At 45.3% G+C, this 16,253-nt stretch overlaps 1 protein-coding gene across 3 annotated transcripts in view; it reads right to left on the bottom strand.

Annotated features, from left to right (window-relative positions):
• abcb6a (ATP binding cassette subfamily B member 6 (LAN blood group) a) overlaps positions 1-16,253 on the bottom strand; it is a 183,288-nt gene that overhangs the window by 88,379 nt on the left and 78,656 nt on the right. For all 3 annotated transcript variants that reach the window (XM_067986965.1, XM_067986966.1, XM_067986967.1), the window contains exons 14-15: positions 9,467-9,524; positions 8,195-8,299 (exon numbers count right to left, since the gene is read on the bottom strand). In XM_067986965.1, the coding sequence (XP_067843066.1) occupies positions 8,195-8,299; positions 9,467-9,524 (163 nt within the window). The remainder of the gene's footprint in view (positions 1-8,194; positions 8,300-9,466; positions 9,525-16,253) is intronic.

The following is a 16,253-nucleotide window of genomic DNA, read 5'->3' as shown; positions in this document are numbered from 1 at the left end:
GTGTCTACCACCGTGCTAAATGGGATAGATTCAGAACAGATCTAGCAGCTCAAAACTGGGCATCCATGAGGTGCTGTGGGCCATCAGCAGCAGCAGAACTGTATTCCAGCACAATCTGTAACCTCATGGCCCGGCATATTCTTCACTCCACCATTACCAACAAGCCAGGATATCAACCCTGGTTCAATGAGGAGTGTAGAAGAGCATGCCAGGAGCAGCACCAGGCATACCTAAAAATGAGGTGCCAACCTGGTGAAGCTACAACACAGGACTACATGCATGCTAAACAGCGGAAGCAACATGCTATAGATAGAGCTCAGCAATTCCACAACCAACGGATCAGATCAAAGCTCTGCAGTCCTGCCACATCCAGTCGTAAATGGTGGTGGACAATTAAACATCTAACGGGAGGAGGAGGCTCTGTAAACATCCCCAGCCTCAATGATGGCGGAGTCCAGAACTTGAGTGCAAAAGACAAGGCTGAAGCATTTGCAACCATCTTCAGCCAGAAGTGCCGAGTGGATGATCCATCTCGGCCTCCTCCCGATAACCCCACCATCACAGAAGCCAGTCTTCAGCCAATTCGATTCACTCCACGTGATATCAAGAAACGGCTGAGTGCACGGGATACAGCAAAGGCTATGGGCCCCACAACATCCCGGCTGTAGTGCTGAAGACTTGTGCTCCAGATCTAGCCACGCCTCTAGCCAAGCTGTTCCAGTACAGCTACAACACTGGCATCTACCCGACAATGTGGAAAATTGCCCAGGTATGTCCTGTCCACAAAAAGCAGGACAAATCCAATCCGGCCAATTACCACCCCATCAGTCTACTCTCAATCATCAGCAAAGTGATGGAAGGTGTCATCGACAGCGCTATCAAGCGGCACTCACTCACCAATAACCTGCTCACCGATGCTCAGTTTGGGTTCCGCCACGGCCACTCGGCTCCAGACCTCATTACAGCCTTGGTCCAAAGATGGACAAAAGAGCCGAATTCCAGAGGTGAGGTGAGAGTGACTGCCCTTGACATCAAGGCAGCATTTGACCGAGTGTGGTACCAAGGAGCCTTAGTAAAATTGAAGTCAATGGGAATCAGGGGGAAAACTCTCCAGTGGCTGGAGTCATACCTAGCACAAAGGAAGATGGTAGTGGTTGTTGGAGGCCAATCATCTCAGTCCCAGGACATTGCTGCAGGAGTTCCTCAGGGCAGTGTCCTAGGCCCAACCATCTTCAGCTGCTTCATCAGTGACCTTCCCTCCATCATAAGGTCAGAAATGGGGATGTTCGCTGATGATTGCACAGTGTTTAGTTCCATTCGCAACCCCTCCAATAATGAAGCAGTACGTGCCTGCATGCAGCAAGACCTGGACAACATCCAGGCTTGGGCTCATAATTGGCAAGTAACATTCGCGCCAGACAAGTGCCAGGCAATGACCACCTCCCCTTGACATTCAATGGCATTACCATTGCTGAATCCCCCACCATCAACATCCTTCCTGGGAGTCACCATTGACCAGAAACTTAACTGGACCAACCATATAAATACTGTGGCTCCAAGAGCAGGTCAGAGGCTGGGTATTCTGTAGCGAGTGACTCACCTCCTGACTCCCCAAAGCCTTTCCACCATCTACAAGGCACAAGTCAGGAGTGTGATGGAATACTCTCCACTTACCTGGATGAGTGCAGCTCCAACAACACTTAAGAAGCTCGACACCATCCAGGACATAGCAGCCCGCTTGACTGGCACCCCATCCACCACCTTAAACATTCACTCCCTTCACCACTGGCGCACAGTGGTTGCAGTGTGTACCATCCACAGGATGCACTGCAGCAACTCGCCAAAGCTTCTTCGACAGCACCTCCCAAACCCTAGACCTCTACCACCTAGAAGGACAAGGGCAGCAGGCACGTGGAAACAACACCACCTGCACGTTCCCCTCCAAGTCACACACCATCCTGACTTGGAAATATATCGCCATTCCTTCATCGTCGCTGGGTCAAAATCCTAGAACTCCCTTCCTAACAGCACTGTGGGAGAACCTTCACCACATGGACAGCAGCGGTTCAAGAAGGCGGCTCACCACCACCTTCTAAAGGGCAATTAGGAATGGGCAATAAATGCTGGCGTCGCCAGCGACGCGCACATCCCATGAACGAATAAAAAAAAACCCGCTCCAACCCATAATCTAGGAGAACACCCCAGTGCAGTACTGAGGGGGTGCTGTATATTTGGAGGTGTTGTCTTTCAGATTAATTGCTAAGTAGAGTTCTGCCAGCTCCAGGGGATCAGGTGAGTGAGCTGGCTGAGGTCAGGTGGAAGGAGGAATTGGCACACAGGACTGAGCAGCAATGGTGGGATGTTTTTAAAAAAAGAGATTGCAAAGGTACAGAATAATTCTATTATATTAAAAAAAAGTAGGAAATTACTAGTCGTTTTAGGATGCCATAGATAAACGAAGATGTTAGAAACCAATTAAAATTGAACAAGCTAGCCTACAAGGACCATAAGAACAGTAATGAAAAAATTAAAGCAGAATATAAGAAAATAAGAAAAGAGGTTAATAGCAGGTTAAAGAATGCCAAGATAGAGTATGAGGAAAACATTTCAAAAACATTAAAAGGAACAGTACAGTATTTACGAAATACATCAGTAATAAGAGAATTGTTAAAAGCGAGGTGGGACCCCTAAGAGGAGAGGATTGTCAATTTGGAGATGATCAAAAAATGGTGGAGGTATTTAATAAGTACTTCGCTTCGGCTTTCACTAAAGAGAAGGATATTGGCGAGGAAGTGACACGGTTGAGAGTGAGGTGAGCGATATTATGATGGATAAAAGGAAAATTTTAGATTAATTAGTTAGGCCAAAGGAAGACAAAACTCCAGGGCCCGATGGGATCATCCTAGGATCCTGAGGGAGTTGAGGGAGGAAATTGCAGAGACCTCAGAAATTCTATTTCAGGCTCTGTTGAGTGTGGATGTATGCCGGAGGACTGGAGAGAAGCCAATGTAATAGCCTTTATTAAAAAGGGAGACAGCTAATCTGGGTAATTAGAGGAAAGTTAGTATAATGTCTGTGATAGAGAAAAATTTTAGAGTATTTAATTAAAAATGAAATTACCACATATCTAGTTAGAGATCAAATAGTTAGAAGTAGGCAGCACAGATTTCAAAAGACCCATCGTGCTCAACAAACCACATGCAATTCTTTGAGGATATAACAGACATGACGGATGGGCGAAATGTAATGCATATGGACTTTAGGAAAGCTTTTGACGAGGTACCACATGGGAGATTAGTTGAGAACATTATGGGTATGGAATTAGGGGGAGGATAGCAAACTGGATCAAAAATTGGTTAGAAGAGAGAAGACATAGAGTAGTGGGTTGTGGCGTCCCACAGGGTTCTGTTCTGGGCCACTTCTGTTCACTGTGTACATCAGTGGTTTGGATATAGACCTAGAGGGAGTCGTCTCAAAATTTGCTGATGATACCAGAATAGACCTCCTCAGAAGACTAACACGGGACGCAACCAACAGAGTACCCTTCGTTGTCCAGTACTTCCCCGGAGCGGAGAAACTACGCCATGTTCTCCGCAGCCTTCAACATGTCATCGACGACGACGAACACCTCACTAAGGCCATCCCCACATCTCCACTACTCGCCTTTAAACAGCCACCCAACCTCAAACAGACCATCGTTCGCAGCAAATTACCCAGCTTTCAGGAGAACAGCGTCCACGACACCACACAACCCTGCCACGGCAACCTCTGCAAGACATGCCAGATCATCGACACAGATACCACCATCACACGAGAGTACACCACCCACCAGGTACATGGTTCATACTCCTGTGACTCGGCCAACGTTGTCTACCTCATACGTTGCAGGAAAGGATGCCCCGGAGCATGGTACATTGGCGAGACCATGCAGACACTGCGACAATGGATGAACGGACACCGCGCAACAATCGCCAGACAGGAGGGTTCCCTCCCAGTCGGGGAACACTTCAGCAGTCAAGGACATTCAGCCACCGATCTTCGGGTAAGCGTACTCCAAGGCGGCCTTCGAGACACACGACAACACAAAATCGTCGAGCAGAAATTGATAGCCAGGTTCCGCACCCATGAGGACGGCCTCAACCGGGATCTTGAGTTCATGTCGCGCTACACGTAACCCCACCAGCGAATATAAGTTATCTGTTTTTAATTCACCGGGTCATTTTCAGTCTTTCTCTTCCTTTCGGATGTTTCTCCCTCTCTCTCTCTGTTTTGTGTTCTGGCCGTTTGTATATTCGGTGGTCCTGTAGGTAACACCTCTCTGTCTGAACACTTTGATTGCCTTGACAACGGGCAGTTGGAATGATTATCTGTAATCACCAAGGATTTCCTGACATTCACCTGACGAAGGAGGAAGCCTCTGAAAGCTTGTGATTTTCAAATAAAATTGTTGGACTATAACTTGGTGTTGTAAGATTGTTTACATTTACCAGAATAGGAGGTATTAATTCTTTAGAAGACTAAAGGAAACTACAAAGGGATATCGATAAGATGGGGGAATGGACTAAAAATTGGGAGATGGAATTCAATGTTATTAAGTGTGAGGTTATACATTTTAATAAATAATTTATACTCTGAATAGAAATGGCTTGCTGCTACAGAACAGCAGGGGGATTTGGGAGTGGGGGGTGGGGGACAGGTTCATATGACATTAAAGCGCCAACTTGGGTTAATATAGGTATAAAAAAAACTAATGGAATTCTAGGTTTTAAACATAGAAAATAGGAGCAGAGTAGGCCATTCGACCCTTCTGCCATTCAATATGATCATGGCTATTCCTCTATCTCAATACCATATTCCTGCTCTCTCCCCATACCCCAAGATGCCTTTTGTGTCTAGAAATCTATCTAGCTCCTTCTTAAATATATTCAGTGACTGTGGTAGAGAATTCCACAGGTTCATCACCCTCTGAGTGACGAAATTTCTCTTCATCTCGGTCCTAATTGCCGGTGGGAGTCCAGCATGTGGGAGCTGCGCATGCACCCGAACACGTCATTGGGGAACCCGGAAGTGGGCGGGATGGAGCCGGCCTCCGGACTCGCTCCGGAATTCCCCCATTTTACGAGCCCCACCCCCAACACACCCGCTCGGCCAATCAAAAATTGACCCCAAAGTGTCTGCAAAGGGATATTGACAGATTAAGCAAATGGGCAAAAATTTGGCAGATGGAATATAATGTGGAAAAATGTGAAGTCATCCACTTTGGGAGGAAAAATAAAAAAGCAAAATATTATTTGAATGGAGAAATACTACAAAATGCTGCGGTACAGAGGGATACTCTTACTTGAAACACAAAAAGTCAACACACGGGTGCAGCAGGTAATCCGGAAGGCAAACGGAATATTGGCCTATATTTCTAGGGGGATGGAGTATAAAAGCAGGGAAGTCATGCTACAACTGTACAGGGTGCTGGTGAGACCACACCTGGAGTACTGCGTACAGTTCTGGTGCCCTTATTTAAGGAAGGACATACTTGCATTGGAGGCAGTTCAGAGAAGGTTCACCAGGTTGATTCCGGGTATGGAAGGGTTGTCTTATGAGGAAAGATTGAACAGGTTGGGTCTATACTCATTGGAGTTTAGAAGAATGAGAGGAGATCTTATTGAAACATACAAGATTCTGAGGGGACTCGATAGGGTAGATGCTGAGAGGATGTTACCCCTCATGGGGGAATCTAAAACTAGAGGACATAGTCTCAAAATAAGGGGTCGCCCGTTTAAGATGGAAATGAGGAGGAATTTCTTCTCCCAGAGGGTTGTGAATCTTTGGAATTCTTTACCCCAAAAAGCTGTGGAGGTTGAGTCACTGAATACATTCAAGGCTGAGTTAGACAAATTTTTGATCGGCAAGGGAGTCAAAGAATATGGGGAAAAGGCAGGAAAGTGGAGTTGAGGTAAAAATCAGATCAACCATGATCTCATTAAATGGCGGAGCAGGCTCGAGGGGCCGAATGGCCTACTCTTGCTTCTATCTGTTATGTTCTTATCATAAGAGGTATAGAATACAAAAGCCAAGAGATGATGAGCCTATATAAATCTTAATAAGACCTCAGTTAGAGTACTGTGTACAGTATTGGGCTCCACACTATAGGAAGGATATTTAGAGAGGGTACAGCACAGATTCACTAGGATGCTGCCTGGTATAAGGAATTAAAAATATGAAGAAAGACTTGAAAAACTGGGGCATAACACAGATTATGGGGCAATATGATAGAAATGTTTAAAATTATGAAAGGATGGGACAGGGTAGATAGAAACAGACTGTTTCCAGTAGTTGAGGGGCCAAGAACGAGGGGCCACAGATACAAGATTAAATGGAAGAGATTTAGAACAGAGGGCAGGAGAAACTTCTTCACACTTTCAGGGTTAGTGGTTGAGGCAGAAACGATGTCAACACTCAAGAGTAGATTGGATAGGTGGATGAAGGGATACGGGAACAGGACGGGTAAATGTGATTAGGATTATCTGCTTGGGTGGAGAGTAAACGCCGATACGGACCAGATGGGATGAATGGCCTGTTTTCCAGTGTTGTAATTTCTACGTAAACGTCACAGGTTTGAAGAAGTTACACGTGCCACTGCCTATAAACAGTTTATTTCCTGGACACCATTGGCACGCCACATCCTCGATCACTGCCGCACAACGATAAAGGACATAAACCAATTATTCTGCTGCACTTCCTACCATGGACCTAGGCTGCATTGATGGAGCTAATGCTCCAAGCGCGAGACGTGACTGCTGACTGCCCTCTCACTGGTCAGAATGAAGTCCTTCATCCCTGGAACCAGTTATTTGGATAGACTGGAGAAGCTGGGTTTATTCTTCTTAGAGCAGAGAACGTTGAGAGGAGATTTGATAGAGGTATTCAAAATCATGAGGGGTCTAGACAGAGTAGATAGAGAAAAGCTGTTCCCATTGGCAGAAGGGTTGAGAACCAGAAGACACAGATTTAAGGTAACTGGCAAAACAACCAAAGGCGAAGTGAGGAAAAGCTTTTTTACGCAGCCGGTGGTTAGGATCTGGAATGCACAGCCTGAGGGGGCGGTTGAGGCAGATTCAATCGTGGCCTTCAAAAGGGAACTGGATAAGTACTTGAAGGAAAAAAACTTGCAGGGCTACATGGAAGGGCGGGGGAGTGGAACTAACTGGATTGCTCTTGCAGAGAGCTGGCACGGGCTTGATGGGCCGATTGGCCTCCTTCTGTGCTGTAATCTTTCTATGATTCTATGTTTATAGTACTGAATGCATGGACAAATTTCCTAATCCCACGTCTCACAATTGCAATCCCCCAACGGACACTGTCGAACCAGAGGATAACAGAACATGTTTTGCAGGCACCTATTATTGCAAGTTTAAACTCTTGACAAAAACACTGGAGCAACAATTTTTTCCCCTGACATTTCTCTTGATGAGAAACAGAATTCTGCAGGAGAGACCATTTGTCTTACATGAATGAACTAAAAGAACATCTTCAAAGGGTTAAGGGCCTTTACTAAACTGTGAAGAGCTGTTTACCAGTCAGTCACTCCATGTCCCTGCTCTGGCTCTGCTCAATTGCATTTGCAAGAGCTTTATTCGCACGTGCACACACTTGGCTATTGGGACAGTATGATTCCATTGCCTTTCATGGATTGCTCTGGCCAATGCCAATATGTGATCTCCTCACTTTGCGCAAACTTCACACTCACTTGTATTCTCTTTATCCTCTTGCTCTCTCACTTGTTGTCTTTGTTCCCTTGTTCTTTTTCTCCTTATGTCCCCTCCCTTTTTTTCTCTCTGCTTTACTTCATGCTAGTTTTCCTTTTCTCGCTGATTTTCTTTCCTTCACTCTCTGATCTTCTTGCCTGTTTTCTCTCTCCACTCTCCATTGCTTTTTCTTTCACCTATTCCACTCTTGTTTTCTCTTTCCTCTCTGCTCTGTCCTCCCACCCATTTTCTCTCTCTCTCTGTTCTGTTCTGTTCTTTTGCTCTGTTGGGCAGTTCCGTACACACAGTCCTGCTTAGGACCAACCTGGGTTCTGCTCTCTGAGGGTAGATGGACACCAAGGCCCTATTTGGGACAGACATGGTTTCAGTCTCAACACGAGAAGCTGATCAAAGCTCTTGACTTTCTTCTGGAATAAAATATCTGCTTTTACCTTTGAGATGTCTTGGCCATCGATTTTAATGCAGCCTCCCTTGATGTCATAAAATCGGAAGAGCAGACGGATGATGGTGCTTTTCCCTGACCCAGAAGGCCCAACCTAGAACAAAATACAAGTAAAATAACCGTTAACCCAAATGGGCGAATGGCCTCCTGTGCTGTAAACGTCTATAGTTTCACCGTTTGTTTGCGAGTTGTGAAAAATGTTCAGTGCAGAACAAAGGTTTGAGAAAGGCCTTCAATGCCTTATTGGCTTGTACATTTGATATAAAATATTTGTTTCAGCTTCTTCAAATGTACACAAATAGCATTTGAATTCATGCCCATCTCTCTCACACTTGCTCCCCAACCCAAAATAAAAAGCTCTTATCTTAACTCTTAAAGGATAACAGCTCCCTGAAGGAAGGAACAGGACCAGCTGTGGCAGGAGGGGCAACATGGTAGAAGACTGATTGGGAGGAGGGAGGGGCAGAGACAATGCAGTGACAAGCAAGGAGGCAGAGAGAAACCACGGTAATTGGACCATTTGGTGGTGAGAAGAGGGGAAGTATGGTTACATAACTGGCTGAGGAGAGGGTCAACTTTTAAAACACTTGCCAGCATGGAGGAGAATATGCTAAGAACTTTATAAACCAACTAAAAATATGTTCAATTGCAAGATCCAACCTTTTCTATAAACCGATCTGGGCGGGAACACCAGCTGATAATGGGGACTACATTTTATTACACCGTGTAGTGTCAATGGATTCTTCTTTATTTTTTAATAGAGGATCAGCCATGATCATATTGAATGGTGGAGCAGGCTCGAAGGGCCTAATGGCCTACTCCTGCTCCTATTTTCTAGGTTTCTGGGAATGTGGCTGATGCTGGCAAGGCCACATTTATTGCTCATCCCGATCTGCCCTGAGAAACTGGTGGTGGGCCTTCTCTTTGAATTGCTACAGTCCTTGTGGTGATGGTGCTCCCCAAACAATGGGTGCTGTCCAGAAAACTGAAGATCATTACTTGCATATCCCTGAGCACGATTTGAGTCAATCCTATAAATTATCCAGACACTAATAAATATCAGTGCCTGAATATTAGGGGGCCTGCCGACTGGGTGAGAATGGGGTGGGGGCCCTCTGACTGGGTGAGTACTGGATTCATGAATATTTAACCACAATTTGATTTATCTCCACCAATATCGAAGGTGTGTACATCAATTTGAACCAAGTTTGGTGGCACTCGAAACAAGAGACACGTTACTAACACACTGCAGTTAACTTACCAGGGCCACCGTGTGTCCGGGTTGAACAGTGAATGATAAGCCTTGCAAGATTTCTTTGCTGTAAGAGAAAATGCACAAAATAAAACTTATGTTAACAGCTCCTGGGTGAGAATTGCATAGGGCTCTCCTACCAGGTGAGTTCTGGGTTCATGAATATTTACCACCCAAATATAGCGACATTCTAAAGGTATCTAAAGATCCAAGGTAACCATACAATGGACTCCAGCCCTTACAAACAGGCAGCCTCTAGAGGCAGAAATAAACTGTACATGTTTAATTTTTAATGGGTGAGATTCTACTTACTTCATTTCTGTATTGGTTCTCCTCCCAGTATTTGGCCCAGAAAGTGGAACGGTGAATTACAAAATTTTTTTAAAAATAAAAGTTGCCCTCCTCCTAAATTGCCCTGCTCACCCATTACCCCGGTCCTTGTTGACCTACATTGGTTCCCGTTCTCCCAGCACCTCCAATTTCAAATTCTCATCCTCATGTTTTAAATCCCTTTATCTTAACTAACTTATTTAATAGGAGCAGTTAGCATAATCTGTTAGAGTTCTTCAAGGAGGTGACTAAACTAGTGGATGTTGGCTATCCAGCTGGTGTCATTTACTTAGATTTTTAGAAAGCATTTGATAAAGTTCCACATGTGAGACTTTTAAAGAAGACTGAAGCTCATGAGATTAATTACATATTAGTTAGCCAGATTGAAAACAGGATTGGCAGTAGGAAGCAGGGCAAGTGAAAAAGGTTCAGAGACTACACATTTCTGGGTTCTCTGCTCTGTAAGCTATTCACAAATCTCTTAGAACTGAGTACTTTTTGCATTATAAACTTTGTTGATGACACCAAGCAATGTGGCTGGGTGACAAATGTGGGGGATAAAACAGCATTCTGGATTAATTAACCAGATGGACACTTGAATTTAATTTAATGTAATGTAAGATGTGCACTGGAACAGGAAACAGCAAATGTGTACAAGATGAAAGGGTGTTCAATGAATGTGAAGCCGATATCAACAAGACTATCAAATACTAGGTTACACCACAGGGGCATTTGGCTGCAAGTCAAAACGAGCTATTCTACACTTGTACGGATCACCAATGAAAAAGAAAAGAAAGAACTTGCATTTACACAGCACCTCATTATGCCCCCAGGATGTCCCAAAGCGCTTCACAACCAACATATTACTTTTTTGAAGTGCAGCCTTTGTTGTTTTGTAATCAAACGCAGCAGCCAATTTGTGCATAGCAAGGTCCCACAAAAAAGCAAATCTGTTTTTTGATGGTGTTGGCTGAGGGATGAATATTGGGCAGGTCATTGGGAGAACTCCCTGCTCTTCTTCGTATAGTGCTATAGGATCTTTTGCCTGAACAAGTGGAATGTGCCTTGGTTAAGCATTTCATCTGAAAGATGGCACCTCTGATAACACAACACTCCTTCAGTACTGCACTTAAGCGTTAGATTAGATTAAGTGCAGTACTGAAGGAGTCTTTGGCATTGGGCTTGAACCCACGACCTTCTGACTCAGAGGCGAGAGTGCTACCAACTGAGCCAAAGTTAATGAGTACTGAGTTACAGGACACAAGTTTAAAATGAGTAAGTGCCAGGCAATTTTTTTTTTTTATTTCTCTCATAAGTGCAGTAGATATGTAGAACAGAATCCCAGTTGAGGTGGAGACCAATTATCTCCTACAAAAGGGAGCTGCGTAAATATTTGTTTGGGAATGGGATGAGAGGTCTTAGGGAAGGTGATCAGGTACCCGTGGGACATGCCGGGGAGATGCCAGGGTTGAATAGTGAAGTTGTGAGGATGGATGCATATTTTAAAGTTTTGCTTTTTTACCTTTGGAGAACAGGGAACATTTAGGAGATTAAATAGTTGGGATTGTGTCCATGATGGGGAATGTGAAAGGAGTGGGCTCGATGTGGCCAGTATAAATTGCAGAATCTAGGATTGAGTGCTGCCACGTATGTTTCCTTTTACTGCGCGTCCAGTGGTGTAGGGGGAAAAAAGTATTGGTTAAGATGGGGCTTTGTGGTGCCAGAGGCAGGTGTCAGCCATGGCTCAGTGGTATCACTCTCACCTCTGAGTCAAAAGATTGTGGGTTCAAGCCCCACTCCAGAGACTTCAGCACAAAAGCCAGCTGACGCTTTGGTGCAGTACAGAGTGGGTGCTGCACTGTCGGAGATGCCGTCTTTCAGATGAGACATTAAATCGAGGCCTCATCGGTGGCTGTAAAAGATCCCATGGCACTGTTTCAAAGAAGAGCAAGGGAGTTCTTCTCTGTGTCCTGGCCAATATTTATCCCTCAACTAACATCACTAAAGCAGATTATCTGGTCATTATCACATTGCTGTTTGTGGAACCTTGTGCGCAAATTGGATGCTGCATTTCCTACATTACAACCGTGACTACAGTTCAAAAGTAATTCATTGGCTGTAAAGCGATTTGAGATGTCCTGAGGTTGTGAATGTCACCAAATAAATGCAAGTCTTTCTTTCTTTCTAATGCCACCTTATTTATATCACAGCGGGGTCATTGGAGATGGATTGCTTGTAGCAAACAACTACAATACAGATGCGGTGTGATACAAAAGTACTGGTGGGCATAGGGAGCAAGGAGTTCCTGAGCCTGATAGAACGAGGGTACTGGTTGTGAGTAGATACTGAGCCTGACAAATGAGGAAACTGGATTAACATCAGTAGATACTGTTTAATCCCCAGTGAATGCTATATCTATGCATGATGTGGAGATGCCGGTGATGGACTGGGGTGGACAAATGTAAGGAGTCGTACAACACCAGGTTATAGTCCAACAGCTTTATTTGAAATCACAAGCTTTCGGAGCTTTGCTCCTTCGTCAGGTGAGTGAAGGGTTCCATAAAGGCACAGCATATATAGTCAGAGAACAATGCCTGGTGATTACAGATAATCTTTCCAACTGCCCGTTATCACACCTCGGCAGACAGATAATCACAGCAATCAAAGGAGTGGATGGTGTTCAGACAGGTTAGTCAGGGAAACATTACATCCAAGACTACTGAATACACAAGGGGTCAGATCACAAAGACAGACAGACAGACAGACAGACAGACAGACAGAGAGAGAGAGAGAGAGAGAGAGAGAGAGAGAGAGAATGACCCGTTGTATTAAAAAGAGAACTTTTTTTCGCTGGTGGGGTTACATGTAGCGTGACATGAACCCAAGATCCCGGTTGAGGCTGTCCTCATGGGTGCGGAACTTGGCTATCAATTTCTGCTCGACGATTTTGCGTTGTCGTGTGTCTCGAAGGCCGCCTTGGAGAACGCTTACCCAAAGATCGGAGGCTGAATGTCCTTGACTGCTGAAGTGTTCCCCGACTGGGAGGGAACCCTCCTGTCTAGCGATTGTTGTGCAGTGTCCGTTCATCCGTTGTTGCAGCGTCTGCATGGTCTCGCCGATGTACCATGCTCCGGGGCATCCTTTCCTGCAACGTATGAGGTAGACAACGTTGGCCGAGTCACAGGAGTATGAACCATGTACCTGGTGGGTGGTGTCCTCTCGTGTGATGGTGGTATCTGTGTCGATGATCTGGCATGTCTTGCAGAGGTTGCCGTGGCAGGGTTGTGTGGTGTCGTGGACGCTGTTCTCCTGAAAGCTGGGTAATTTGCTGCGAACGATGGTCTGTTTGAGGTTGGGTGGCTGTTTGAAGGCGAGTAGTGGAGGTGTGGGGATGGCCTTAGCGAGGTGTTCGTCGTCATCGATGACATGTTGAAGGCTGCGAAGAACATGGCGTGGTTTCTCCGCTCCGGGGAAGTACTGGACGACGAAGGGTACTCTGTTGGTTGTGTCCCGTGTTTGTCTTCTGAGGAGGTCTATGCGATTTTTCGCTGTGGTCTGTCGGAACTGTCGATCGACGAGTCGAGCGTCATATCCCGTTCTTACGAGGGCGTCTTTCAGCGTCTGTAGGTGTCCATTGCGTTCCTCCTCGTCTGAGCAGATCCTGTGTATTCGCAGGGCCTGTCCATAGGAGATGGTCTCTTTGACGAGGTTAGGGTGGAAGCTGGAAAAGAGCACGGTACATCGGCGAGACCATGCAGACACTGCAACAACGGATGAACGGTCACTGCACAACAATCGCCAGACAGGAGGGTTCCCTCCCAGTCGGGGAACACTTCAGCAGTCAAGGACATTCAGCCTCCGATCTTCGGGTAAGCGTTCTCCAAGGCGGCCTTCGAGATACACGACAACGCAAAATCGTCGAGCAGAAATTGATAGCCAAGTTCCGCACCCGTGAGGACGGCCTCAACCGGGATCTTGGGTTCATGTCACGCTACATGTAACCCCACCAGCGAAAAAAAGTTATCTGTTTGTAATATAACTGGTCATTCTCTCTCTCTGTCTTTGTGATCTGACCGCTTGTGTATTCAGTATTCTTGGATGTAATGTTTCCCTGACTAACCTGTCTGAACGTCATCCACTCCTTTGATTGCTGTGATTATCTGTCTGCCGAGGTGTGATAACAGGCAGTTGGAAAGATTATCTGTAATCACCAGGCATTGTTCTCTGACTATATATGCTGTGCCTTTATGGAACCCTTCACTCACCTGACGAAGGAGCAAAGCTCCAAAAGCTTGTGATTTCAAATAAAGCTGTTGGACTATAACCTGGTATTGTACGACTCCTTACATTTATAACTATGCAGGTTGATTCAGTTCTTCCAGGCTTTTGAGTTTGGTAAAGCTGCGTCTACACTGGCCCCAATAATGGACCATAATCTCATGCTCAAGAGTGAAAAACCTCTAATGCAGCAGAATGACACCGGTACGGTAGCCAGCGGTTCTGGTACTGGACATGTAACCCAGAGGTCTCGAGTTCAAATCCCAGAACGGTAAATTGTGAACATGAATTCAATAAAACTGGTAATTTGTGGCTGGCACCAAATTACCATGAAAGCTGCTGGGTTGTCATAAAAAAAATCACCCCATCTGCCCTCTCAGGTGGACGTAAAAGATCCCAAGGGCACTATTTTGAAGAACTGTGGAGTTCTCTGCGGTGTCCTGGGCCAATATTTATCCCTCAACCAACATCACTAAAAAGCAGATTATCTGGTCATTATCTCATTGCTGTTTGAGTGACCTTGCTGTGCTCAAATTGGCTGCTGCGTTTCCTACATTACAACAGTGGCTACACTTCAAAAAGTACTTCATTGCCTGTAAAGTGCTTTGGGATGCCCCGAGGTTGTTAAAGGCACGTTATAAACGCAAGTCTTTCTTTCAATGTCCTTCAGGTTAAGGGAACCTACTACCCCTACCCAGTCTGGCCTACACGTGACTTCAGTCCTATACTATATGGTTGACTCTTAATGACTTCAGGGCGTCTATTTCTGAACTATGGGCAGATTTTTGCTGTGAATTCACATCCACTGGGAACTAGTTTGAAACTGCTGCAAATTCATTTCACTTAAAACCTTTAGCAGCAGCAGAGAGGGGAAACTTTCATCCCAATAGTCCGATCCCAGGTGCCAGACCTGGTAGAACAGTTCTTTCTAACTCAAATCACCCTCTCCTAAAGTTTGGTGTTCAGATTACAAGCCCTTCTTAAGCACTTCCTCCAAAAGCTGCTCACTCACTCCTAGTTTTCCATTCCTCATCTGCTCAAGGAAGTTATATTGTCTTGAGTTTGTGGGGGGAAGCAAATCTCAGCATCTAATACTGTGCTGAACAGAAGACATCTTACTACAATAAAACTAGTGTGCATTAGTGCAGTTGCTACAGCATCAATGGGTTAAACCAAAACATATAAAATGAGAAAAGGAATAGAACCAAGAAACGTTTTAAGTCAGGAGAGTTGGTTGAAACCTAGTAAATCTTGGTAAACATTGGGTTGTCTCTTAATAATTAAAAAACATATATAGGTTGATTGGCACAGGTATGCAAAACCACAGAAAAGATACAGCACAGAAGGGGGCCATTCGGCCCATTGTGTCCGCGCCGGCTCGAAGAACAACTAGGTGCCCATTCCAATCCCACCTTCCAGCACCCGGTTCGTAGCCCTGCAGCTTACAGCACTTTAGGTGCAGGTCCAGGTACTTTTTGTTTTTCCTCATGTCCCCTCTAATCCTTCCGCCAATCAGCTTAAATCTATGTCTTTGTGTACAGAGACAGGCACATGGACGGATACATGCACACATCAAAGGGGCAGATTCACCAAGGTACAAGCGCATAGGTACACACACACACACACACACACACACACACACACAATGGTATAAGGACATGCCCCCCATGGCATTCACGTGTGCACAAAGACAGAAACACTGTGATATTTGCGCACATGCACGCACACACAGGAAGGGACAAGCCACACAGACTGATGGGCACAGAATGAGGCATTCACATGCACAAAGAGAGGCACAGAGGCTTGGCATGTACATGAAGGCAGGGACACCATGACATGCACAGGGACAGAAAAAGAGAGACAAGTACAGAGGCATAATATACATAATGATACATGTACCTAGGCAGGTACACAGATTAAAAATGGGCAGATGGTCTGCAGGAGGATCACTGCCAGAGTTTGACACCATACTAGGATTTTTTAAAATCATAAATCTAAGGGAGGGCAGGGAGGTGAGGAAAGGGTACAATGCAAGCAGTTTGAGTCTCTGAAATCCTAGTGTATCATAGAATCATAGAATGATACAGCACAAATTGAGGCCATTCGGCCCATCACACCTGTGCCGGCTCTTTGTTAGAGGTATCCGATTATCCAATTAGTCCCATTCCCCTGGACTTCTCCACAACCC

This window comes from Heptranchias perlo, chromosome 7, assembly GCF_035084215.1.
Source record: "Heptranchias perlo isolate sHepPer1 chromosome 7, sHepPer1.hap1, whole genome shotgun sequence".
NCBI lineage: Eukaryota > Metazoa > Chordata > Chondrichthyes > Hexanchiformes > Hexanchidae > Heptranchias > Heptranchias perlo.
This window is presented reverse-complemented; position numbering and strand designations above follow the sequence as displayed.